Source organism: Conger conger, chromosome 10 (assembly GCF_963514075.1).
Source record: "Conger conger chromosome 10, fConCon1.1, whole genome shotgun sequence".
Lineage (NCBI taxonomy): Eukaryota > Metazoa > Chordata > Actinopteri > Anguilliformes > Congridae > Conger > Conger conger.
The window spans coordinates 49558753-49584118 of NC_083769.1; the positions used below are offsets into that span (position 1 = coordinate 49558753).

At 49.3% G+C, this 25366-nt stretch overlaps 1 protein-coding gene across 5 annotated transcripts in view; it reads right to left on the reverse strand.

Annotated features, from left to right (window-relative positions):
* Positions 1-25366, reverse strand: part of rap1gapa (RAP1 GTPase activating protein a) — a 93232-nt gene that overhangs the window by 9762 nt on the left and 58104 nt on the right. For 3 of the 5 annotated variants that reach the window (XR_009709703.1, XM_061256849.1, XM_061256851.1), the window contains exons 4-18: positions 21771-21806; positions 18609-18656; positions 17389-17427; positions 16673-16858; positions 14902-15005; positions 14122-14200; positions 13831-13884; positions 13088-13171; positions 12075-12175; positions 10626-10755; positions 8427-8582; positions 7866-7937; positions 7144-7230; positions 6404-6547; positions 726-803 (exon numbers count right to left, since the gene is read on the reverse strand). Coding sequence is in view for 4 of the 5 variants with exons in the window: in XM_061256849.1 (XP_061112833.1) it covers positions 726-803; positions 6404-6547; positions 7144-7230; positions 7866-7937; positions 8427-8582; positions 10626-10755; positions 12075-12175; positions 13088-13171; positions 13831-13884; positions 14122-14200; positions 14902-15005; positions 16673-16858; positions 17389-17427; positions 18609-18656; positions 21771-21806 (1398 nt within the window). In the remaining variant the exon portion in view is untranslated. Of the gene's footprint in view, positions 1-725; positions 804-4181; positions 4314-6403; positions 6548-7143; positions 7231-7865; positions 7938-8426; positions 8583-10625; positions 10756-12074; positions 12176-13087; positions 13172-13830; positions 13885-14121; positions 14201-14901; positions 15006-16672; positions 16859-17388; positions 17428-18608; positions 18657-21770; positions 21807-25366 lie in introns of all 5 variants that reach the window. The other 2 variants (XM_061256852.1, XM_061256850.1) reach the window with 2 other exon arrangements.

Genomic DNA, 25366 nt, shown 5'->3' on the forward strand with positions numbered 1-25366 from the left:
GCATCAGCGCGATGTGACAGGTTTAGCGCTGGATAAAAATAGCGTGCGAGGCACTACGTGCCAGAGTGAGGCATTAAACCCCCACACAAGCCCCCGCTATGAGTTGAAAACAGCGCACGAACGGCCGGGGGATTAAAGCCGCGACCTGCGGCTCACGCCGCGCTGTTTTATATGTAAAGGCTTTGTTCTGCGAGTCTGCCGGAGCCGAAATCCCCGGGTTACGCCTCCCTGTAACCTCGTACAAATCGGGGCTTTAAGGGTTTTACATAAGACGGTCTTCAAAGAGACTGAGGGGAATTATGAATTCATTTGCGAATTCTTTGTGTTCACAAACGTGTATGAAATAATGCATTTGTAAACGAGGCTGAATATATCGGCTGTGGTGTGTGTGTGTGGTGTGTGTGTGACATCACACGCCTATGAACAGATTAGATCGCAGACTGTGTCCAATAGGAGTTCAGGTTACACGTGCTCTCAAACTGTGTCCAATAGAATTGACTTTTACTTCACTACTGCTGCCAGTTTGGACTGGTACGTGTACATGCACATGCATCAGTGGATGGTGGGGCCAGTTCCCTTCCATTTTAAGACAGAACAGGCAGGAAACTAAAGAATGTGAAGGGACTCTGCCATTTTGCGGACAGGCCGTTTTAGGCTTTCAGCACACAGACAGACAGAGAGGCGAGAGAGAGAGAGAGAGAGAGAGGGAGGAGTTATACATGAACCTCTTCTATCGTTCCTATCCCTATGGCACTCCCACGCCGTCCATATTTACTGGGACTTTTCCCTGGGACAAGCAGGGACTGAGTCAGGGAGGGAGAGAGAGGGGGATGAGGGGAGAGAGAGGGAGGGAGAGGGGGATGAGGGGGGAGAGAGAGGGAGAGAGGGGGGAGAGAGAGGGAGAGGGGGAGGAGAGAGAGGGAGAGGGGGAGAGACGGGGATGGGAGGGAGAGAGAGGGAGATAGAGATTGAGAGAGGGATGAGAGGAAGGAAGAGGGAGAGAAAGAAACACATCATGAGATTTCATGCAGCAGGTAAGCGTTAGAAAACAAGGCATAAAACACAGCTGAAAAAAATGAAAAGAAAGACATTTCAGCGCTCTGTGAGAGAGGGAGGGAGGGAGGAGAGGGAGGGAAAGGAGGAGAGGAGAGGGGGAGGGAGGGAGGAGAGGAGAGATGCTGGAGACGCGGGGCAGGATGGAGGGAGGGGTCAGCGGGTCCTGTACAGAAGCAAGAGGAGCAGAGAAAGACAAGTCACCCAGACACACACACACACACACTCACAGACACACACTCACAGACACACACAGACACACACACACACTCACACACACACTCACAGACACACACACACACTCACACACACACTCACTCACACACACACACACACACACACACACTCACAGACACACACACACACACACACACACACACACACACACTCACACTCACTCACACACACACACAAACACACACACAAACACACACACACACACACACACACACAGATACACACACTCACACTCACTCACACACACACTCACACACACACACTCACAGACACACACACACACTCACAGACACACACACACTCACACACACACACACACACACACTCACAGACACACACACACACTCACACACACACTCACTCACACACACACACACACACACACACACACACACACACACTCACACACAGACACACACGCACACACACACACACACACACACACAGACACACACACACACAGACACACACGCACACACACACACACTCACACACACACTCACTCACACACACAAACACACACACACACACACTCACACACAGACACACACACAGACACACACACACACACACACACACAGACACACACACAGGTGCATGCACAGACTCCCTAAAAGCTCCTACTGAGCACCCTTCAAACTGATCAAATTACTGCATCATTTTCATATTTAATTGCACCCTACTGTGTCTCGTATCTGTGTCCCATATCTGCTCAGGCCAGTTCAGGAGCGGTCTGAGCCCAGGGGGTGGGCGTGTGTAACACGACCTGTCTACCCCACATTACTGCACACATGGCCAGCGGTGAGACTGGCCCAACACACCTCACACAGACCAGAGCTGAGTATGAGCTGAACCCGGCTGCAGGATCTCTGCTCTGCTCACAGAAAGAACCTCCTGAGGGGGAGGAACGCTGTGTGCATGTTAAATGGAGGACATCTTTCCTGGTAAAACAGTGTCAGGTGTGAAGTTTGGAGAGCAGCATGATTTAGGTGTGGTATTTTCAGGCCCCATGGGGGGGGGGGGTGGGAGGACAGGGCAACGGACAGTCGGTAGGTCAGTTGGTCGGTTGGTCGGTCGGTCGGTCAGACACCTGTATTCACACCTGTCGGGTGTCAGGGTGAGGTCCTCAAACAATACTTACCCAGAATCCCCCACCAAACCTGCAAATCAACGCCTGCAGCCTTGTACGAAACACAAGACACACAAAACAACGAAACACAAACCAAAACAACAGAAATGCAGCACAGTACAACAGCAGCTACGGCAGCCAGGCACAAATACAGAGCTGAGGCTCTCCATGCATGATGCGCACACACACACACACACACACACTTTCACGCGCGCGCACACACACACACACACACGCATGCATGGCCAGGGTTAGGACAAACACATCCACATTTCCTCAGCATTTGAATGGCCCAATCTTTATTCGTCAAACACAAATGAACACACAGCGAGACGGAGAGGGAAGGGGCGTGGGGAGAAGGCAGGAGCTCCAGAGAAACACCTGAAGATCACCGCCACCTGACGCCCTGCTGGGCACGGAACGTTCCGCACCCTGGCGCACAGGTGACTGCACTACAGGTGTGTTACACCTGGCAGGGCATCTTTCCCACTGCACTCCAGGACCTGTCCACTACACCTGTCAGCCCCTGTACTGCGGCACACTGGAGCCTGCGCCCTGTTCTGCATCAATCACGTAGAACCTCAGAGATCTGAACCAAAGCCCACTGAACAGCGCGCGGAGCGTGAAATCACATCTAAATTAGACATAAGAGTGAGCTCAACAGCTGTTGCTAACGAGTATGTACCACAAAAAATGGACCGGGACAAAATTCGCTGTTGGATGGAAGCGAGAAGCAGGCGAACAATTTTAAACGCTGCAAAGATCGCATCACCCAGCAGGCTGTGGGCCTCTCATTTACCATTGGCAATCATCCACAAGAGTGGAAAACCTCAGCACTACACACAATACAAGTTTTAGCCTATTGTTGGTTATTTGATTAGACTTTATATGACAGTTAGTATTTGGGCAAATGCTAGCAAGGTTACTGGTTTATTATGTGAGTGTGATACCAATTGCTAAAATTGGTATATTTCAACATCAGCGTTCTAAAGATTTCAGCTTTCCAAACGACCTTCATTCCCAATGCGTTCTGTTCTCTGAGGATCTAGTGAATTTGAGGTTAAAGGGAAATGCCTCTGGGATGCCCTATGTGTGTATGCTGCCGTAAAATCCAGCTATGACCAGCTTGAAATTACCAGCTACCAGCTGCTTCAAAACCTAGCGTGAGCTGGTCAAACCGTGTTGAGTATGAAGCTGGTCTGAACTGGTCAACCAGCTACAAGCTGTTTCAAAACCTAGCTTGAGCTGGTCAAACCGTGTTGAGTATGAAGCTGGTCTGAACTGGTCAACCAGCTACCAGCTGTTTCAAAACCTAGCTTGAGCTGGTCAAACCGTGTTGAGTATGAAGCTGGTCTGAACTGGTCAACCAGCTACCAGCTGCTTCAAAACCTAGCTTGAGCTGGTCAAACCGTGTTGAGTATGAAGCTGGTCTGAACTGGTCAACCAGCTACCAGCTGTTTCAAAACCTAGCTTGAGCTGGTCAAACCGTGTTGAGTATGAAGCTGGTCTGAACTGGTCAACCAGCTACCAGCTGTTTCAAAACCTAGCTTGAGCTGGTCAAACCGTGTTGAGTATGAAGCTGGTCTGAACTGGTCAACCAGCCGTTTCAAAACCTAGCTTGAGCTGTTTGTGTTTCAGCAGGCACTGATACGGCACTCTGACCCCCCCCTGTGAAGAGTACAGAGGCAGGAGTGGGGGGGGTTGGACTCTGGCTCTGTTTTTGGGGGAGCGGAGAGCATCACTGAGGGAGGGCTTTACTTACTATCCCGGGGGTTTTGGGGGTCTCTGCCGGGGCCAGAGAAAAGCTGCCGGATTGGCTAGTGGCCACTGAGATTGGCTTCTTGTTAGCATGGCCCATGGCGTCCATTGATTGGCTCCTGCTGCGGATCACCCGCTACAGAGAGAGAGCGTAAACACACACTGAGCGCTGTCACTCAAACAGGGGGTGGGAGGGGCCGGGCCGGGGGGGAGGGGCCGGGGGGGGGGAGGAGCTATCCCAGGGCATGACCCCACAGTCCCCCCTGAGCTGAAGCTTCACAGGACACCACCTGCACCCAGAATATGACAGGAGAGAGAGATGACGAGAGAGACGGAAAGAGGGGAAGGAGAGAGAGAGACAAAAGGAGAGAGAGATGGAGGGAGAGAGATGAGGCAGAGAAAGAGATGAAGAGAGATAGAGAGAGGGGAAGGAGAGAGAGACAAAAGGAGAGAGATGGAGGGAGAGAGAGAGTATTGGAGTGCAGTGTGAAAGTAGGCCCTTGTCTGGCAGGATGGGTTTGGATAGTTTTAGGAGTTTGGGAACTCATGCAGACCAGTCACACACACACACACACACACTCACACTCACACACACACACACACACACAGACACTCACACTCACACACGCTCACACACACACACTCACACACGCTCACACACACACACTCTCACACACACTCACACACACACACACACTCACACTCACACACACGCTCACACACACACACTCACACACGCTCACACACACACACTCACACACACTCACACACACACACACACACACACACTCACACTCACACACTCACACACCCACTCACACACGCTCACACACACACACACGCTCACACACACTCTCACACACACTCACACACACACACACACACACACTCACACACACTCACACACACACTCTCACACTCACACACACACACACACACACACGCACACTCTCGCACACTCACACACACACTCACACACACTCTCACACACATACACATACTCACACACTCACACACACACACTCTCGTACACTCACACACACACTCACACACACTCTCACACACATACACACTCTCACACACACACACTCTCACACACACACATACATACTCTCACACACACTCTCACACACACACACACACTCACACACACACTCTCGCACACTCACACACACTCACACACACTCTCACACACACACACGCACACACACAGACACACACACACACACACACACACACTCTCACACACACACACACACTCACACACACACACACACGCAGAAGAGCGAGAGGGCAGAAATACACATGCAGGCGTCACACACAAGCGTGTTAGAGTGGCAGCCAATCAGAACGCTCGCTGGTCGGCCATCACAGTTCAGAGCAGCAGACAGCAGACAGGCTTCCCAGATTCCTCACGGACAATCCCGGGATCACAGCGGCATTCCCTGTCCCACAGGACACTTTTCCAGACTCTGCGCTCATCAAAGAGGAAGACGACCTTTGTCGTACAAAATATCAGACTCCCAACAGACACGCACACGCACACACACGCACACACACAATGTGCAACATCCAGACCAGGGAAGGCTGTTTTGTTCACAGAACCTCTGTTCTCATGATGAGGCTGAAATGGGCAGCTGGGAATGTCCAGAGCCTTTAGTATAATCAGTATAATCATCATCATCATCATCATCATCATCATCAGCAGCAGCGAGCCGCTTTATCATCAGAAATCTGGCAAACCAGTTGGAGAGAACGAGCTGAAACGGTCCGAGCAGCACGTGCATGACGCACGCCCGAGTGAACCCCATCTTTCCTGGGGAGACTGGGGGGGGGGGGGGGCGATCTGACTGAGGTCAAATGGGGATGCGTGCCGCTGTGTGAAAGGATATGATTGGAGGGGAGCAAAAAACTGACACCCCCACTGGTGCATGATGACGTCAAATCTAAATGAAAACATTTTTCCAGGAAGTGGATGGAAAAGTGCTGCTCTTCCGTTTCAGCTCGTCCGTCGTTAAGCTCGGCAGAAGGACTCCCAGAATCCTCAGCGATACGCAGGTGGTGTTGCGGTTTGTTACCTTGAAGGAGGCTCCGCCCACCCCTCAGTAACACGGGTATCCCTGGCCCCTCCCCCCCGGTGTTGCTAGGTTACCTTGAAGGAGGATCCGCCTACCCCTCAGTCACATGGTTATCCCTGGACCCTCCCCCCCGGTGTTGCTAGGTTACCTTGAAGGACTCAAAGAAGCCCCCGCCCCCTCCGCCCCCGTTCTCCAGCCGGTCCTCCTCGCCCCCCCCCAGACCCATCATGGCCTGGCTGTGAATGTGCAGCTCCTCATACAGAGTCTCCAGCAGGGCTGTCCGAGTGCGCTCCTATACACACACACATACACACACATTATACACACACACCGTTATATACACACACACACACATTATACACACACACCGTTATATACACACACACACACACATTATACACACACACCGTTATATACACACACACACACACATTATACACACACACCGTTATATACACACACACACACACATTATACACACACACCGTTATATACACACACACACACACACATTATACACACACACCGTTATATACACACACACACACACACACACACATTATACACACACACCGTTATATACACACACACACACATTATACACACACACATTATACACACACACCGTTATATACACACACACACACACACACACACACATTATACACAAACACACACACACACACATTATACACACACACCGTTATATATACACACACACACATTATACACAAACACACACACACACATTATACACACACACTGTTATACACACACACACACTATACACACACACACCATTATTCATACAGTGTTATACACACACACACACACACACACACACACCATTATACACACAGTGTTATACACACACCTACACACACTTACCTCCAGTTTGGCAAACTTGTCAGCTTTGTAACAGGCATACTCAGCATTGATGAGCTTAGTCAGGAGGAACTCATGAAGCTCTGGACCCTGAGAGAGAGAGAGAGAGAGAGAGAGAGAGTGAGAGAGAGTGATAGAGTGATAGAGTGAGAGAGAGTGATAGAGAGCGAGTGATAGAGGGAGAGAGAGTGATAGAGTGAGAGAGAGTGAGTGATAGAGTGATAGAGTGAGAGAGAGAGTGATAGAGTGACAGGGTGAGTGACAGATTAATGGAAAGGGTAGCAGAAGCAGACTTAGATAGGTGGGAACAGTATAACTGAATGTACAATAAAAGAATAAAACAGCAATAGCAACAGATTGAATATCCTGGAATTATAGCACTGCTTAAATAGCAAACAACTCATGAGGAGAGAGAAACAGTCAAGGGGCTTCATACACATTACCTTTCCACACATTACATTTATACTTTATACACATTACAGCCCACAGACAGTACAGCACACAGACTGACACGCACAGACTGACACACACACTGATAGCACACAGACTGACACACACACACTGATAGCCCACAGACAGTACAGCACACAGACTGACACACACAGACTCACAGCACACAAACTGACACACACATACTGACAGCACACAGACTGACACACACAGACTGACAGCACACAAACTGACACACACATACTGACAGCACAGACTGACACACACATACTGACCTTTCTGAAAACAGCAGGGTCGGGGAGGGCCGGTCCAAAGAAGGGGACATCGTCCCGTGCTGTCACTGACACCTGTGTGGGACAGGAGCGCAGGTGAGCAGGAGAGAGGTATGTCCGTCTGTCCGACAGCTGTGTCTGAATCACTGGGATTCAGGGGAGGGGTCTGTAGCGTGGGGGTTCAGGGTGGTTTGGGGCGGGTCTGGAGCACTGGGGTTCAGGGGAGGGGTCTGTAGCGTGGGGGTTCAGGGTGGTTTGGGGCGGGTCTGTAGCGTGGGGGTTCAGGGTGGTTTGGGGCAGGTCTGGAGCACTGGGGTTCAGGGGAGGGGTCTGTAGCGTGGGGGTTCAGGGTGGTTTGGGGCAGGTCTGGAGCACTGGGGTTCAGGGGAGGGGTCTGTAGCGTGGGGGTTCAGGGTGGTTTGGGGCGGGTCTGGAGCACTGGGGTTCAGGGGAGGGGTCTGTAGCGTGGGGGTTCAGGGTGGTTTGGGGCAGGTCTGGAGCACTGGGGTTCAGGGGAGGGGTCTGTAGCGTGGGGGTTCAGGGTGGTTTGGGGCGGGGCGGTACCTTGTACAGCACGTTCTCGGTGCATGGGCTCTCCACCTGCACCACCACATAGGCGTGCAGGAAGTTGGAGGCGATCATGTCGGGCACGAAGGGCGTGTTCTGGTCCTGGAACACGATGGCCACGATGTCATTTCCTATGTGTCTCTTCCTCTGGAGCTGAAACGCAGGAAGAAAACACACCAAATCAAAATGGCTGCCGTTCCCGTCCAACAACCCCCACCCCTGCCCCAACACAGGAGGAGTCAGTCACTTCCTCTGATGATGTCACACACTTCCTCTGATGATGTAACACACATCCTCTGGTGATGTCACACACATCCTCTGGTGATGTCACACACTTCCTCTGATGATGTCACACACTTCCTCTGATGATGTCACACACTTCCTCTGATGATGTCATAGGCTAACTGTCTCTGCCTCTGATCTCTAGTTCACACCTGCTCCACTGTTCATGTTGACAGAGTCCGATAATCTCCTCACAATAAGAGCTGATATCGCCCTGACTGAACTCTCCTCCGACTCCGCATCACAATCCCACATCAATCCCACATCTCATAGCTGCAGCAATAAAGCCAGCACACAATACCGCTCAGCAAATATTTATTTACCAGCGGAGAGCTCTGGGAGAAACACCAGCCACATAATTATGAACACAGAGTCAACAGCTCTGTGTTTCTCAGGGAGTCCAGCTGTCCTCATCCAGGCAGAGATTAATGTCCGATACAAAACTTCCCCCGGGACCATAACTGCCCCTTCACTTACTAAATAAACATAAATATCTCCCACTCCGTTTTCATTAAAAGGAAAGTTTGTTTTTTTATAGCACATTCCTCTGCAATACTGTAGTACACAGACAGTGAAGCAATATTGAACTTAACTGAATGAAATACTGGGACCTGCAAGGTCGATGGTTTGATTCCCGGTGTAGCCACAATAAGATCCGCACAGCCGTTGGGCCCTTGAGCAGGGCCCTTAACCCTGCATTGCTCCAGGGGAGGATTGTCTAATCAACTGTACATCACTCTGGATAAGAGTGTCTGCCAAATGTCATTAATGTAGTGTAATGTAATGTAATGTAACGTAATGTAATGTAATGAAATATGTGGACACATGTTACCCCAACTCACCACACGCACACGCACGCACGCACACACACACACACACACACACACACACACACACACACACACACACACGCACGCACACGCACGCACACACGCGCGAACGCAAACCCGAACATGAACACGAACACTTAGGAATGAGAGAATTGGCCTTCCAAATGCATAAGATAAGAGAACAAAGTTCACTTTTTTTTGTTGTTTCTTGGAAAGTGTGTCAGTTTAATAAAACAGTGAGCCGTTCAGGGGCACCGGTCGACAGACAGTAAAGGCGGGTTTATGGGCCGGGCCTGTGTTTACAGCACAGAAACATCCAGACACCTGCCCCTGTGATTCACCATCACAGTTAAAGATTAATAAGCCCATTTTGTGCTGATATAGAATGGAAATACATAGTCATTTTCAATGCGATTGATTTCTTTTTAAATAGAACTGAATCCAATTTAATCCAATCCAATATAATCCAATCCCAATTCAATTATGCTTTACAGCAGGGATCATCAAACCTGGCCTCTGAATCCAAATCCAGTCATGGTCACAATTAGTCTTGCTGATTGGCCAGCTGGTCTTCACACCTGACTCCCAGGTAAAGGGAGGGTGGAAAACCAGCACTTCTCAGCCCTCGACAACCACAATTTGATGATTCCTGCTTGACACGCAGAATATCATGTAAAAAAAACATAGGATATAAAATATGAAATAGACAACATGTATCTCTCCTCTAGACCAGGCGAGTAAAGGGTGGGACACGCTGAGGATTGTGGGAGAGGAGCAGGACACACTGAGGATTGTGGGAGAGGAGCAGGACACGCGGAGGATTGTGGGAGAGGAGCAGGACACGCTGAGGATTGTGGGAGAGGAGCAGGACACACTGAGGATTGTGGGAGAGGAGCAGGACACGCTGAGGATTGTGGGAGAGGAGCAGGACACACTGAGGATTGTGGGAGAGGAGCAGGACACGCTGTGGATTGTGGGAGAGGAGCAGGACACGCTGAGGATTGTGGGAGAGGAGCAGGACACGCTGAGGATTGTGGGAGAGGAGCAGGACACGCTGAGGATTGTGGGAGAGGAGCGGGCTCACCTGCTGGGCGTCTCCCTCGGTGTAGGGCAGCTTGGTGGACACGTGGAACATGATCTCCTTGTTGCGGAAGTTGTGGTACACCGACTCCATTCCCGTCTGTCCGTGAGTGACATCCAGTCCGCCCCGGAACCTGGGGGGGGGAACGGGAACACGTCACAGTCCGTGGGGAACGGGAACACGTCACAGTCCGCGGGGGAATGGGACACGTCACAGTCCGTGGGGAACGGGACACGTCACAGTCCGTGGGGAACGGGAACACGTCACAGTCCGTGGGGAATGGGACACGTCACAGTCCGTGGGGAATGGGAACACGTCACAGTCCGTGGGGAACGGGAACACGTCACAGTCCGTGGGGAATGGGACACGTCACAGTCCGTGGGGAACGGGAACACGTCACAGTCCGTGGGGAACGGGAACACGTCACAGTCCGTGGGGAACGGGAACACGTCACAGTCCGTGGGGAACGGGGACACGTCACAGTCCGTGGGGAACGGGAACACGTCACAGTCCGTGGGGAACGGGAACACGTCACAGTCCGTGGGGAACGGGAACACGTCACAGTCCGTGGGGAACGGGAACACCACGGGGGAACAGACAACGTATCTGCTGATCATGATCATTCACTCTGCTGAAAAAAAAAAACAGCTCAAGCTATGTTTTGAAACAGCTGGTAGCTGGTCAACCAGTTCAGACCAGCTCTATACTCAACATGGTATTTTACAGCAGGTGAAGATGGTGTAGCAGTATTTTACAGCAGGTGAAGATGGTGTAGTGGTATTTTACAGCAGGTGAGGCTGGTGTAGTGGTATTTTACAGCAGGTGAGGCTGGTGTAGTGGTATTTTACAGCAGGTGAAAATGGTGTAGTGGTATTTTACAGCAGGTGAAGACGGTGTAGTGGTATTTTACAGCAGGTGAAGATGGTGTAGTGGTATCTTACAGCAGGTGAAGATGGTGTAGTGGTATTTTACAGCAGGTGAAGATGGTGTAGTGGTATTTTACAGCAGGTGAAGATGGTGGAGTGGTATTCCACAGCAGGTGAGGCTAGTGTAGTGGTATTTTACAGCAGGTGAAGACGGTGTAGTGGTATTTTACAGCAGGTGAAGACGGTGTAGTGGTATTTTACAGCAGGTGAAGATGGTGTAGTGGTATTTTACAGCAGGTGAAGATGGTATAGTGGTATTTTACAGCAGGCGAAGATGGTGTAGTGGTATTTTACAGCAGGTGAAGATGGTGTAGTGGTATTTTACAGCAGGTGAAAATGGTGTAGTGGTATTTTACAGCAGGTGAAAATGGTGTAGTGGTATTTTACAGCAGGTGAAGATGGTGTAGTGATATTTTACAGCAGGTGAAAATGGTGTAGTGGTATTTTACAGCAGGTGAAGATGGTGTAGCGGTATTTTACAGCAGGTGAAGATGGTGTAGTGGTATTTTACAGCAGGGAGTCTTACCCTTTGAACTCATGCAGCTCGATCTTCTGACCCAGGAATTCCAGGAACTCCACAAAGGCCGGACTCTCCTCGCTATTCCCAAACAGCTCCTCTTCGGAGGTCTGCCGGAACAATCACAGAGGATACACACGGCCAGATAAAAACTGGTGATTAAAATTCACACTTCTCTGACAGAAACAGTGCAGAGCTGGACGATTCACACTGTCGGACTGCTTTGACACTGTGGCCACGCACTATTGGCACAATATTCACCGCTTAACCACACGCTGACAAGGAAGGAGAAAAGTGCAAACAAACACAAACCCAAGCAGCTTCAATATGACAAGCCGCTTCAGCCGCAATCTTGGAAGAAGTCCAGAGCTCACAAACACCTGAAGGGCTTTATTTTTGTCCATATATTTCTACCTCACTTCACTCGAGGGTAACTGCACAATGGAGAATGCTAATGGCCTGGCTGCTGGCTGGAGGGGGGGGGGGGGGGGCACTGAAGTCCTTCTATCAGCCTGGACTAAGGGGGGGGCGAGGGCAATACATCCACAGAGTGTGTGTCTGTTTGTTTCTCTGCAGCGAGGGGACATCAGAGAGGCGGTGAGGGTGTCGTAGATGTTTGTGTTCCTCCTGGAAAGGTGCTCTCTCCCATGCTAATTTGGGGGGAGGGGGGTGGAGTGGCCCCCCTTATGCCTCCCATTGACCTGAGAAGCACCCCACTCTCCTCCGGGTTCAAAGGTCAAGAACATGGACCTCCGAGCACCAGGGCTCTCCAGGAGAACATGTCTCCTCCTCTCAGCCGCAGGAGAACACTCCTCCTCCTCCTCTTAGCCGCAGGAGAACACTTCTCCTCCTCTTAGCCCTCCTCTGCCTCCGTAGAGAAACAATGGCCTGCAGGCTCAGAAGAACTCCCCTTCAGTGGTGGGGCTGGAGCAGTCATGGCAACCCCGCGCAGATCCGCACTGACAGGGTGAAACCAGGCCGTTCAGCCGATGCGCTACACCACAAAGTGCCGGGAATCTCACCTGCCCAAACTTCTGGTAGATGACGCCGAACTTGAAGTTGTTGCTGATGACGTGCTCGTCGAAAGTCACGATGAGTCTCGAAGCCTGGGGAGGTAGGAGTGGGGGGAGGGGTGTGTGTGGGTGGAGGATTAATCATCACACCAAGTATTTCTGATCTAAATAGTTTAATTGGCTTTCATGTTGTGGCTGCTAAATTATACTGAACTATAAATTACACTTGCTCAGCAGTCTAGCCTGTCCCTACCATATGGCATGTTTCCTTGTTTTAAGGACAAAATGTTGCATTCTTTATTGAATCAATACGGTTCCATACAAAATGTATTCTTCACAAAAGTGGAAATAACGTAATTATTAATTAAATCTAACCAGCTTCGCATAAAATAGTCTAAAGTATTATAGTGAAATAGAGATACTGAATCAGAATGGTAGCAAGCAACATTGAGCAGTGCCGTGTGTGTGTGTGAGTGTGTGTGAGTGTACGTGAGTGAGTGTGTGAGTGTGTGTGTGAGTGTGTGAGTGTGTGAGTGTGAGTGAGTGTGTGACTGTGAGTGTGTAAGTGTCAGAGGCAAAAGTGTTGTCAAGCAAAAGGATCAGCAGGCAGGGATTGCACTTTCTTTGCACCTATTTCATAGGCTCAAATACACCAGACGGAGCTCAGTAAAGCTTAGAAAAGTATTTGAATCCAAAAACGGCTATGTAATTGACCCAAGGTCTGAGGCGATCATGTGACCTTCCCAGCATACCTTTGGGTAGAGGACAGGAAAGAAGCGATCCACGTTCACCTCCTCACACACGAGCTGCGGAAACAGAAGGGGTGCAAGGTTTTAATCCCTCCCCCTCCTCAATCACCGGGACTCCAATGAATCATACTGTCACTGCCCCTGTCAAAATATCAGCTTGAAAAGGGCCGACTGCTCATTAATTCTCCTTTAGCAGCGGAGCCAGGATCAGTCACTCAGGATCAGTCACTCAGGGAGGTGAGCAGCATTGTTAATTACAGAGTTCTGTCACAATGGAGTTTCGATCCGTCTTACCTTGGCCATCTGGACCACATTCGGGAACTCCGTCAGACAGGATATTGGAATCACGTCGTGGTAGGTTTTAAACTTAGTCCTGGGAGTTGAGGGGGAACACACGGGACACAACAGAGACCGTTTTTTTTTTTTGATCAGCGAGAATAAGTGTTGCACATTTCTACAAGTCTGCATTCTGCAACGGTGACGTGCAAAACCTAACACCTATTAACACCTATCCACATTTACTGCCTCAGTACCGGAGTGTAACAGGAACAGGATGAGGAAAAAAACGAGACATCTGCTTGCAAAGACATCGTTAAACACCTCTGTCATCCTGCAAAACACCTGTTGGATCTGTAATTCATACAACACACAGGCCAAAGTGCAAAAAAAGCCATGTTTAGAATCAGCAAAGGAGTGAGTCACTCAGTCGCTCTCCTTTAACGGACCGTGCCTGTGAAAACATGTCTTAACTGGTGTTATAGAGAGTGACAAGTGCAAGGAAATGATCTAAATCAGTGGTAACCATCCCTGTTCCTGGAGATCTACCGTCCTGTTGGTTTTTACCCCAACCCTAACAAAGCACACCTCATTCAACAGCTAGAGCAGGGCTCCCCACAAAATGGATTGAAATGAAAAGCTACAGGATGGTAGATCTCCAGAAACAGGGTGGGTTACCACTGATCTAAATGGATGAATTCCATTCCCATTTATGGGGGATGGCAGCCATGTTCCTGTGGCTAGGGGCCTGTCGGGGCACAGGGGAGGCATGGGGGGGCAGGGGAGGGGGGGGCGTACCGGAGCATTAGACGCAGGTGCTCCTGGTCCCCGATCACGTCGTACTTGATGGAGAAGACCAGGTGCCCAAGGCTGCTGTCCATGGAGTAGTAGCTGAAGTGCTCCTGGGAGACAAAGCCAGAGGCCACCATTAGTGGGGCAGAGCAGCGCAGCCCGGAGCAGTGGATCACAGAGCAGTGGAGCCCAGAGCAGTGGAGCCCAGAGCAGTTCAGCCCAGAGCAGTGGAGCCCAGAGCAGTTCAGCCCAGAGCAGTGGAGCACAGAGCAGTGCAGCCCAGAGCAGTGCAGCCCAGAGCAGTGGAGCCCAGAGCAGTTCAAATCCCAGGTAGATCAACTGCTGTCGCACCCTTGGGACGGCCTGTAGCATAGTGTTTAAGGTAAATGGGACACACAAGGTCGGTGGTTCTAATCCCGGTGTAGCCACAATAAGATCCGCACAGCCGTTGGGCCCTTGAGCAAGGCCCTTAACCCTGCATTGCTCCAGGGGAGGATTGTCTCCTGCTTAGTCTAATCAACTGTACGTCGCTCTGGATAAGAGCATCTGCCAAATGCATATAATGTAATATAATGTAATGGAAAGGTGCTTAACCTGCACTGCGTCAGTAAAACATCCAGCTTCATAAATGGACACTCTATAAAAATACTAAAAAGCTGTGCAAGTTGATCTGGATAAGAGTGTTGGCTAAATGCCTGTATTCTAATTTAGTGAAGGTTAACCCCTTTTCTTCACACTTCAAGCTCGAAAATTACATACCCAAAATATTTTTTTTGGACTACAGGCCTAATCCTGGTTCTGAAAGGAAACCCTTTTGGGTTTGTTGGTCAGAATTACTCGAAGTATTACGAAAACAAAGTTACAGACACTGAAACACAGTGGAAGTGGAATATTTATTTTTCTCACAGAAAATATTTTCTATTTCTGAGTGGATACAGATTAGTGAGGCAGTGCCTGGCGTGCTTATAAATACAATGGAGCCACAGCCAAAACACTCCACAAATCCACTTTCAAATTTGATGACAATATCTCCAAATATGATCATTCTGCATTTTCAGTGTTTTTTCAAAGCTATGTCAAGGCAGATTTCCAAAAAGGATATTTTGAGACTCCAAAAGACATGACTAAAGTATAGATCTTGCTAATATATTGATTGAGGCCCATTGATTGAAGTTTTTGTCAAATACGCAACCTTCAAAAAGAGTCAAACACATTCCACAATTTCACACTTAATAATTTTGTATTATTCAAAAGCAGGCTTGTTCCTTATTTACAGTCCCCTCCAACAGTATTGGAACAGCAAGGTCAGTTCCTCTGTTTTTGCTGTATATATATATAGGCAAGTGAGTTTGAGGGCAAAAGACGAGATTTTCAGCTTTTATTTCCTGGTATTTTTTTAATCTAGATTTGTCAAACAACTTAGAATAATATCACCTTTTCTGTCAGAGCACCCAATTTTTAGGTGAGCAAAAGTATTGGAACATGTGACTGACAAGTTTTTCTTGTTGTCCAGATGTGTCCTGTTCGGTTAAACAATAAATAGTTCTGAACGTCTGCTCTTGGTTTTAGCCTTGGGGTTTTGCCTGTGAGTGTTGCACGTTGCTGTTGAAGACTGCAACCAACATGAAGACCAGAGAGCTGTTTTTGGGAGCCATTTTGAAACTTTTGGAGGGGACCGTAAGCTAGCAGGCCACTCCCACAGGAGGCTCCGATCTGCAGCCTGTGACTGGCCAGCTGCTGGGGGGGTCAGAGTGCAGGCTTGACGCGGTGAGGTCACCTTCCCCAGGAAGTGCTTCCTGTAGATCTTGGCGGTGGTGTTGCACTCCAGCTTCACGCGGGACGTCGGGGACAGGAGCTGATCCGGGTTGGGGGGGCTGTTCACGTCATGATTGGTCCCCTCGATCCAGTACCCCCCGAACTGGGGCAGGAGGATGAGGGGGAATGGGCTCTTACGCCCCAGCACCTGAGGGTGGGGGGGGGGGGGGGGATAACCATGGCAGCGACAAGTTAGTCATCATGTGTCTCATTCAGTCTGTTAGTGTGTTTCCCTGATGTATGGCTACAGTGGATGTCTATGGTCTCAACTGGGGGCAAAGCGGAGGTTCACGCAGGTCATTCGGTCAATAAATCAGTCAATCAATCAGTTGTCCATTCATTTCCTCCTTTCTCTCTGGGTTAATTTGACAGGGGCAATGCGCATTAATAACATTTCTATAATTGTGCCAGAGTTAGCCTAATTTGCACAATTTTCATCTCTAGCCTTTGAGCAGTGTGTACAGTACACAGTACGAGCATTAAAACAAAGCCATACAGATCTTCCACACATAGAAGGCATAAGACGCGGTAGAGAGACTGACAGTATCTGCACTGTATGCAAAAACCCGTCAGACAGCACAGCGTCACATAACAAACACGACATAAAGCCAAGAGTAATATCCACGGGTGATATCCACAGGTAATATCCACAGGTCTGGTGGCTGATGCCTGGTTTACCTCATGGACGCTGGGATACGGGATGTAGTCCTCCTCGGTCTGCAGAGACAAGAACATGGAGCGGATGGCTTAGGGGGACTATGGCAACAATAACCCCCTGGCCACACCGTAGGGTCTCCACGGAGACCGCATCACCAGCTTAGCAACCGAACAGAGACGTGGAGGAGGACCAGAGGTGCTGAGTGTGGTTAAACAAGTTACACTACCGCTAATGCTAATGCTAATGCTAACGCTACCGCTAATGCTAACGCTAATGATAACACTAACGATAACGCTAATGCTAACGCTACCGCTAATGCTAACGCTAATGATAACACTAACGATAACGCTAATGCTAACGCTACCGCTAATGCTAACGCTAATGATAACACTAACGATAACACTAACGATAACGCTAATGATAACGCTAATGATAACGCTAATGCTGGTAAACTCAGGCTGCCCTCCACAGCTTCCTCTTTACAGTTTCAGCATTTTATCAGAAAGGAGGGAATGTGTAGTATATTTAAGGGGGGGGGGGAGTGTGGGGGGCACAGTGGACCTATCTGGGAGGAAACCAGACCTGGATCAAACGCATAATTGTTTTGGATTCAAATACTCTTCTGTGCTTGATTGATCTCGCCTGGTGCAATTGAGCCAAGAGTACCAGAAGCCAGGGTTTGCACTTTTTGAGAGTATTTTCTAGGTTCCAATTCACCAGACAAGCTCAGTTAAGCCTGGGAAACAACTTGACTCCAAAGCAATTACCTATTTGGCCCAGGTCCGGAAGGACCCACAATCCAGAGAAAATCCCTAGAAAAGTTCTGTCCTTCTGGTATTTGGCCAGTTCGCTTGTGCGAAAGTTTGGCTGCTTAGCAACCTTGGTCTCCCACCTGGACTTCGGCCTGGGTGTGGCAGAGAGGCAGGATCTCAGGAACAGGGTGAGTTACAGCCCCATCTCTCTCCTGCATTCTAACAATGTCTTTACAAAACACAATCTGTACTCAAACAACCGGTTTACAAAACCGCATCTCTACTAAACCAAGCTTTTCACAAAACACCACCTGTATTCTTACAACCTTTTTACAAAACACCACCTGTATTCAAACAACCTTTTTCAAAACCTCTCCTGTATTCTGACAATGTTTAGACAAACGTCTTGGTATTGGTTCCAAACCGGGATGTCTGGGCACTGTATTTTTGGGTCTTTTTGGGAATGGGGAGGGGATGGGATGGCGTACCTTGAGGGGGGGAGGCAGGGTGCATCTCTGCTCATCCATTCTGTTGCTCTGGAAGTTAAACAGGAAGCAGAAAATACATCATTTCACATCAGCCATTTACACTGCACTACCTCTTCTTAAACCGTAACCCCTAAAGTGATTTGCCTATCAGGTATCCCCAGGCAAAACTACAAAATGCAAAATGCAAATGATAAAATCTTTATTTCTTCAAACAACCAGAAGCTAAATTGAAATTATAATGATATTACATCCAATTCATAACCACACACACACACAGTGAGAGAGAGAGAGAGAGTGGAAAAGAAAGAGAGAGAGGGGGAGAGGAAGAAGTGTGTACTAAGAGATAGGAGACAGAAGGGGTGGATTGTGGGGACTGTGCCACTTATAAAGAGCCACATTGCAGGGCCTAACGGAGCGCTGAACAGCAGCTCGACCTCTCCGCTCTGCTGCGGTCTGAAGGGTTCTCACTCACCCTGACCACAGAGCTTCTCCACCCCAGCTCCCCAGTGGCAGAATAACCTCCCCGTTCCTCTATGAACCACTCAGACACTGGGCATGTTCCACCACGGTCTGAAAGCTCATCTCTTTAGACTATCTTTAACACGACAGTCCTCTGCAGGGCTACCCCCAATCTAGTACCATCACTTGTATCTCTCTTCATCACTTTATCTCTTCATCTTTTAATCACACCTCACTTTGAGTACATGAGCTGCTATGACTTTACTGACCCAGCCTACACTTACTGTATGCACTAGACCTGATGTTTATGGTCATGGATAACTCCTACTTTATGAAAATTTGCTCCTTATCTGACCTGCATTCTTGTTCCAATGACCTTTGGTATGCACTTACTGCACGTTGCTTTGGCTAAAAGTGTCAGTGAAATAAATGTCATATACTGTGCATCCGGAAAGTATTCACAGCGCTTCACTTTTCCCACATTTTGTTATGTTACAGCCTTATTCCAAAATGAAATAAATTCTTTTTTTTCCTCAAAATTCTACACACAACACCCCATAATGACAACATGAAAGAAGTTTTTTTTTTTTTTTTTTTGCAAATTTATTAAAAATAAAAAAACTAAGAAATCACATGTACATAAGTATTCACAGCCTTTGCCATGAAGCTCAAAATTGAGCTCAGGTGCATCCTGTTTCCACTGATCAACCTTGAGATGTTTCTACAGCTTAATTGGAGTCCACCTGTGGTAAATTCAGTTGATTGGACATGATTTGGAAAGGCACATACCTGTCTATATAAGGTCCCACAGTTGACAGTGCATGTCGGAGCACAAACCAAGCATGAAGTCAAAGGAATTGTCCGTAGACCTCCGAGACAGGATTGTCTCGAGGCACAAATCTGGGGAAGGGTACAGAAAAATCTCTGCTGCTTTAAAGGTCCCAATGAGCACAGTGGCCTCCATCATCCGTAAATGGAAGAAGTTCGGAACCACCAGGACTCTTCCTAGAGCTGGCCGCCCATCTAAACTGAGCAATCGGGGGAGAAGGGCCTTAGTCAAGGAAGTGACCAAGAACCCGATGGTCACTCTGTCAGAGCTCCAGTGTTCCTCTGTGGAGAGAGGAGAACCTTCCAGAAGGACAACCATCTCTGCAGCAATCCACCAATCAGGCCTGTATGGTAGAGTGGCCAGACGGAAGCCACTCCTTAGTAAAAGGCACATGGCAGCCCGCCTGGAGTTTGCCAAAAGGCACCTGAAGGACTCTCAGACCATGAGAAACAAAATTCTCAGGTCTGATGGGACAAAGATTGAACTCTTTGGCGTGAATGCCAGGCGTCATGTTTGGAGGAAACCAGGCACCGCTCATCACCTGGCCAATACTATCCCGACAGTGAAGCATGGTGGTGGCAGCATCATGCTGTGGGGATGTTTTTCAGCGGCAGGAACTGGGAGACTAGTCAGGATTGAGGGAAAGATGAATGCAGCAATGTACAGAGACATCCTGGATGAAAACCTGCTCCAGAGTGCTCTTGACCTCAGACTGCAGCGACGATTCATCTTTCAGCAGGACAACGACCCGAAGCACACAGCCAAGATATCAAAGGAGTGGCTTCAGGACAACTCTGTGAATGTCCTTGAGTGGCCCAGCCAGAACCCAGACTTGAATCCGATTGAACATCTCTGGTGAGATCTGAAAATGGCTGTGCACCGACGCTCCCCATCCAACCTGATAGAGCTTGAGAGGTGCTGCAAAGAGGAATGGGAGAAACTGCCCAAAGATAGGTGTGCCAAGCTTGTGGCATCATATTCAAAAAGACTTGAGACTGTAATTGCTGCCAAAGGTGCATCAACAAAGTATTGAGCAAAGGCTGTGAATACATGTACATGTGATTTCTTCATTTTTAATTTTTAATAAATTTGCAAAAAAAAAAAAAAAACTTATTTCATGTTGTCATTATGGGGTGTTGTGTGTAGAATTTTGAGGAAAAAAATGAAGTTATTCCATTTTGGAATAAGGCTGTAACATAACAAAATGTGGGAAAAGTGAAGTGCTGTGAATACTTTCCGGATGCACTGTAATATAATGCATGTCATGATCATAACGTATGCAATCACAAAACAAAACAATTCAACAGTATAAACTGAAACCGACTGAGTACAGGTGGGCATGTACGTGTGTGTCTATAAATGTGTTTTTTTATTCACAGGGATATAAGCAATAAACCCCAACAGGTGACAGAACTTGGCTTGTAGATCAAAGTCTGCGGGTCTGATTCCCATCTGGGACAATACTGCGGCACTTAACCTGCATTCCTACAGGAAACATGCGGCTGCAGATTATATGACAAGATTACGGGCTGATTATGAGTTCCTCTGTATTTGAGCCTCTGCTAAATGCCTCACCCAGACACAGTAAAGCTTATTTTACTGTAATTGACGTGGAACTGGAAAAGGCTGCGGGGCATTAATACTGTAACATTCAATCCTGTGAGGGTACTGCACTCAGTGACTGGGAGAAGACTCTGTGGGGTCGGACACAGAAGACCCGAAGGGCGAGAAAAAACTGGACGGAGAAAAATATTTACAACTTTTGTGTTTTTAATTTAATTCTTGGCAGCTTTTTTAGAGAAGGAAGTTAGGACATTCAATCAAATGAAAGCGGATTTTGAAAATAAAAACTAAATAAAAAAAGGTCAACTTACCTGCATCCTTTCAATCATTTCAAACAAATCATTCGTCTGGAAAAAAACAAACATTGAAATGAGATGGAATGGACTGAGCATGCTCCGGGGCCCTCCGTCCAATCACGTTCTGGCTCTGAAACTTTGGGGTTTCTTACAGGCCCATTGGTGGCATCCCAAAATCACATCATGTGTCCTTCTCTGAATCCCCTCCCCACCCACATCACGCGTCCTGCCCCCACCCCAGCCCCAATCACTTAGAACATCACTGAAATTCTCCAAAAACAAAGCAGACCTCATTCAACAACTAGAGCAGGGCTGCCCAACCCTGTTCCTGGAGATCTACCGTCCTGTAGATTTTCACTCCAACTCTAACAAAGCACACCTCATTCAACAGCTAGAGCAGGGTTGCCCAACCCTGTTCCTGGAGATCTACCATCCTGTAGGTTTTCACTCCAGCCCTATCAAAGCACTCCTCATTCAACAGCAAGATATCTCCTTCAACTCATAATTAGTTGAATGAGGTGTGATTGGTTTGGGCTGGAATGATACCCTGCAGGACGGTAGCTCTCCAGAAACAGGGTTGGGCAGCCCTGCGTTTGAGTGATTATTGGGTAATTATGGCACGTGGACCTTTTCAGCACAAGAAAACAAACACCTCATCAGTGCAGAACACGGCAAAGCCGGCTTGGTCCGAGACGCACACGGGAGCAGCGCGGGGTCTGCGGTGCACAAACCCCGCTGTGGCTGTGGTTAGCTGCAGTAGCGCTGTGTGTGGCTGTGGCTAGCGGTTATAACGCTGTTAGGAAGCTCGCAGTGCATTGGAGCCGGCTGGGTAGTGCGTTTGCACAGCGCCTGCCTGGGTTCCCCATTATGGGAAACAGGACAATAACAACAGCGCTGCTGTAGCGCTGTGTGTGGCTGTGGCTAGCGGTTATAACTGTAAAGGCACGCGCTGTTAACACACCGTCAGTGTGTTGTCGACGTGTCGTCTTGTACAGTGGCTTCTCGGTGAGGTCATTTTATAAGCCCGTTTTGGATTTCATGACCTTGCTGGCATGTCGTTTTTTTTGCTTTACATTGTCTTTTTTGGTTCTCTTTTTACGGTGCAAATAATACAAATACAAATACAAATACAGTCATCGTCAAGATGTTCGGTGTGTTCGGTTCAGGATGAGGCCCAAATTCAAACTTGTATTCCAACGTTTCTCACTCTCACACACACACACACTCACACACACACACACACACACACACACTCACACACACACACACACACACACACACTCTCTCACACACACACACACACACTCACACACACTCACACACACACACACACACACACACACACTCTCTCTCACACACACACACTCACACACACACACACTCTCACACACACACACACACACACACTCACACACACACACACACACACACACACACTCTCACACACACACACTCACACACACACACACACACACTCTCTCTCACACACACACACTCACACACACACACTCTCTCTCACACACACACATTCGGTGTGTTCGGTTCAGGATGAGGCCCAAATTCAAACTTGTATTCCAACGTTTCTTTCCACAGAAAAGAGAATAAAGGGCTCTGGGTGATCTGCGGTTTGGAGAGGCGTGGACTCTGGGGCGTGACGCGGAGTGACAAAAGCACCTGGGTGCATCGACGGCCCAAAGGCACTGACCCACGCAGCCGGGCAGGAATGTGAGCGCCGTGTTTACTGACGGCCGTGTTGGTTTAGCCGGGGGCCTCAGCGGCTAGCCCTGATCAAACAGCAGGAGGACTGTACCTCTCTGTGAGTGCAAGTCCTTGAGCCACGAGGACTAACAAACCCGGCCACTGCCCTCAAAGCAAACAGCCCCATCCCGCCAGGCTGCCCCCGAGAACTCAACACCAGAGACACACGGGTCACGTGTAGCCTGTAGCCTAGAGGCTCAGGTACATGACTGGGGCAGCCTGTAGCCTAGTGGTTATGGTACATGACTAGGGCAGCCTGTAGCCTAGTGGCTCAGGTACATGACTGGGGCAGCCTGTAGCCTAGTGGCTAAGGTACATGACTGGGGCAGCCTGTCGCCTAGTGGCTAAGGTACATGACTGGGGCAGCCTGTAGCCTAGTGGCTCAGGTACATGACTGGGGCAGCCTGTAGCCTAGTGGCTAAGGTACATGACTGGGGCAGCCTGTCGCCTAGTGGCTAAGGTACATGACTGGGACAGCCTGTAGCCTAGTGGCTAAGGTATATGACTGGGGCAGCCTATAGCCTAGTGGCTAAGGTACATGACTGGGGCAGCCTGTCGCCTAGAGGCTAAGGTACATGACTGGGGCAGCCTGTCGCCTAGTGGCTAAGGTACATGACTGGGGCAGCCTGTAGCCTAGTGGCTAAGGTACATGACTGGGGCAGCCTGTAGCCTAGTGGCTAAGGTACATGACTGGGGCAGCCTGTAGCCTAGTGGCTAAGGTACATGACTGGGGCAGCCTGTAGCCTAGTGGCTAAGGTACATGACTGGGTCAGCCTGTAGCCTAGTGGCTAAGGTACATGACTGGGGCAGCCTGTAGCCTAGTGGCTAAGGTACATGACTGGGGCAGCCTGTAGCCTAGTGGCTAAGGTACATGACTGGGTCAGCCTGTAGCCTAGTGGCTAAGGTACATGACTGGGGCAGCCTGTAGCCTAGTGGCTAAGGTACATGACTGGGGCAGCCTGTAGCCTAGTGGCTAAGGTACATGACTGGGGCAGCCTGTCGCCTAGTGGCTAAGGTACATGACTGGGGCAGCCTGTCGCCTAGTGGCTAAGGTACATGACTGGGGCAGCCTGTAGCCTAGTGGCTAAGGTACATGACTGGGGCAGCCTGTAGCCTAGTGGCTAAGGTACATGACTGGGGCAGCCTGTCGCCTAGTGGCTAAGATACATGACTGGGGCAGCCTGTCGCCTAGGGGCTAAGGTACATGACTGGGGCAGCCTGTAGGCTAGTGGCTAAGGTACATGACTGGGGCAGCCTGTAGCCTAGTGGCTAAGGTACATGACTGGGGCAGCCTGTAGCCTAGTGGCTAAGGTACATGACTGGGGCAGCCTGTAGGCTAGAGGCTAAGGTACATGACCAGGGCAGCCTGTCGCCTAGGGGCTAAGGTACATGACCGGGACCCGGAAGGTTGGTGGTTCAAGCCCCGGTGTAGCCACAATGAGATCAGCGCAGCTGTTGGGCCCTTGAGCAAGGCTCTTATCCCCACACTGCTCCAGGAGTGATTGTCCCCTGCTTAGTCTAATCCACCTTATGTCACTTTGGATAAACAAGCATCAGCTCAATAAGTCCTTGGTGATTTAGATGTTACACGGCCCTACAGCCAGACTGCACCATGAACTGAACACCAGGAGGGCTGCGGTCATGAGCCAGAGAGGGGCAGTGAGACGCACAGGGACCCAAAGACACACGGGTCACGTGTGATGAGTGAGAGACCTGCCCGAGTCCGGCGTGGCCTCTTGCTCGTCCAAACATTTCTTAGACAAACATGTCACCAGGCAGCTAAAGGCCAAATCGCCCCTAGCCAGGGACAGTAACTTCTGAATTTGAGATTTGAGGGGTTAATGTCATCAGGG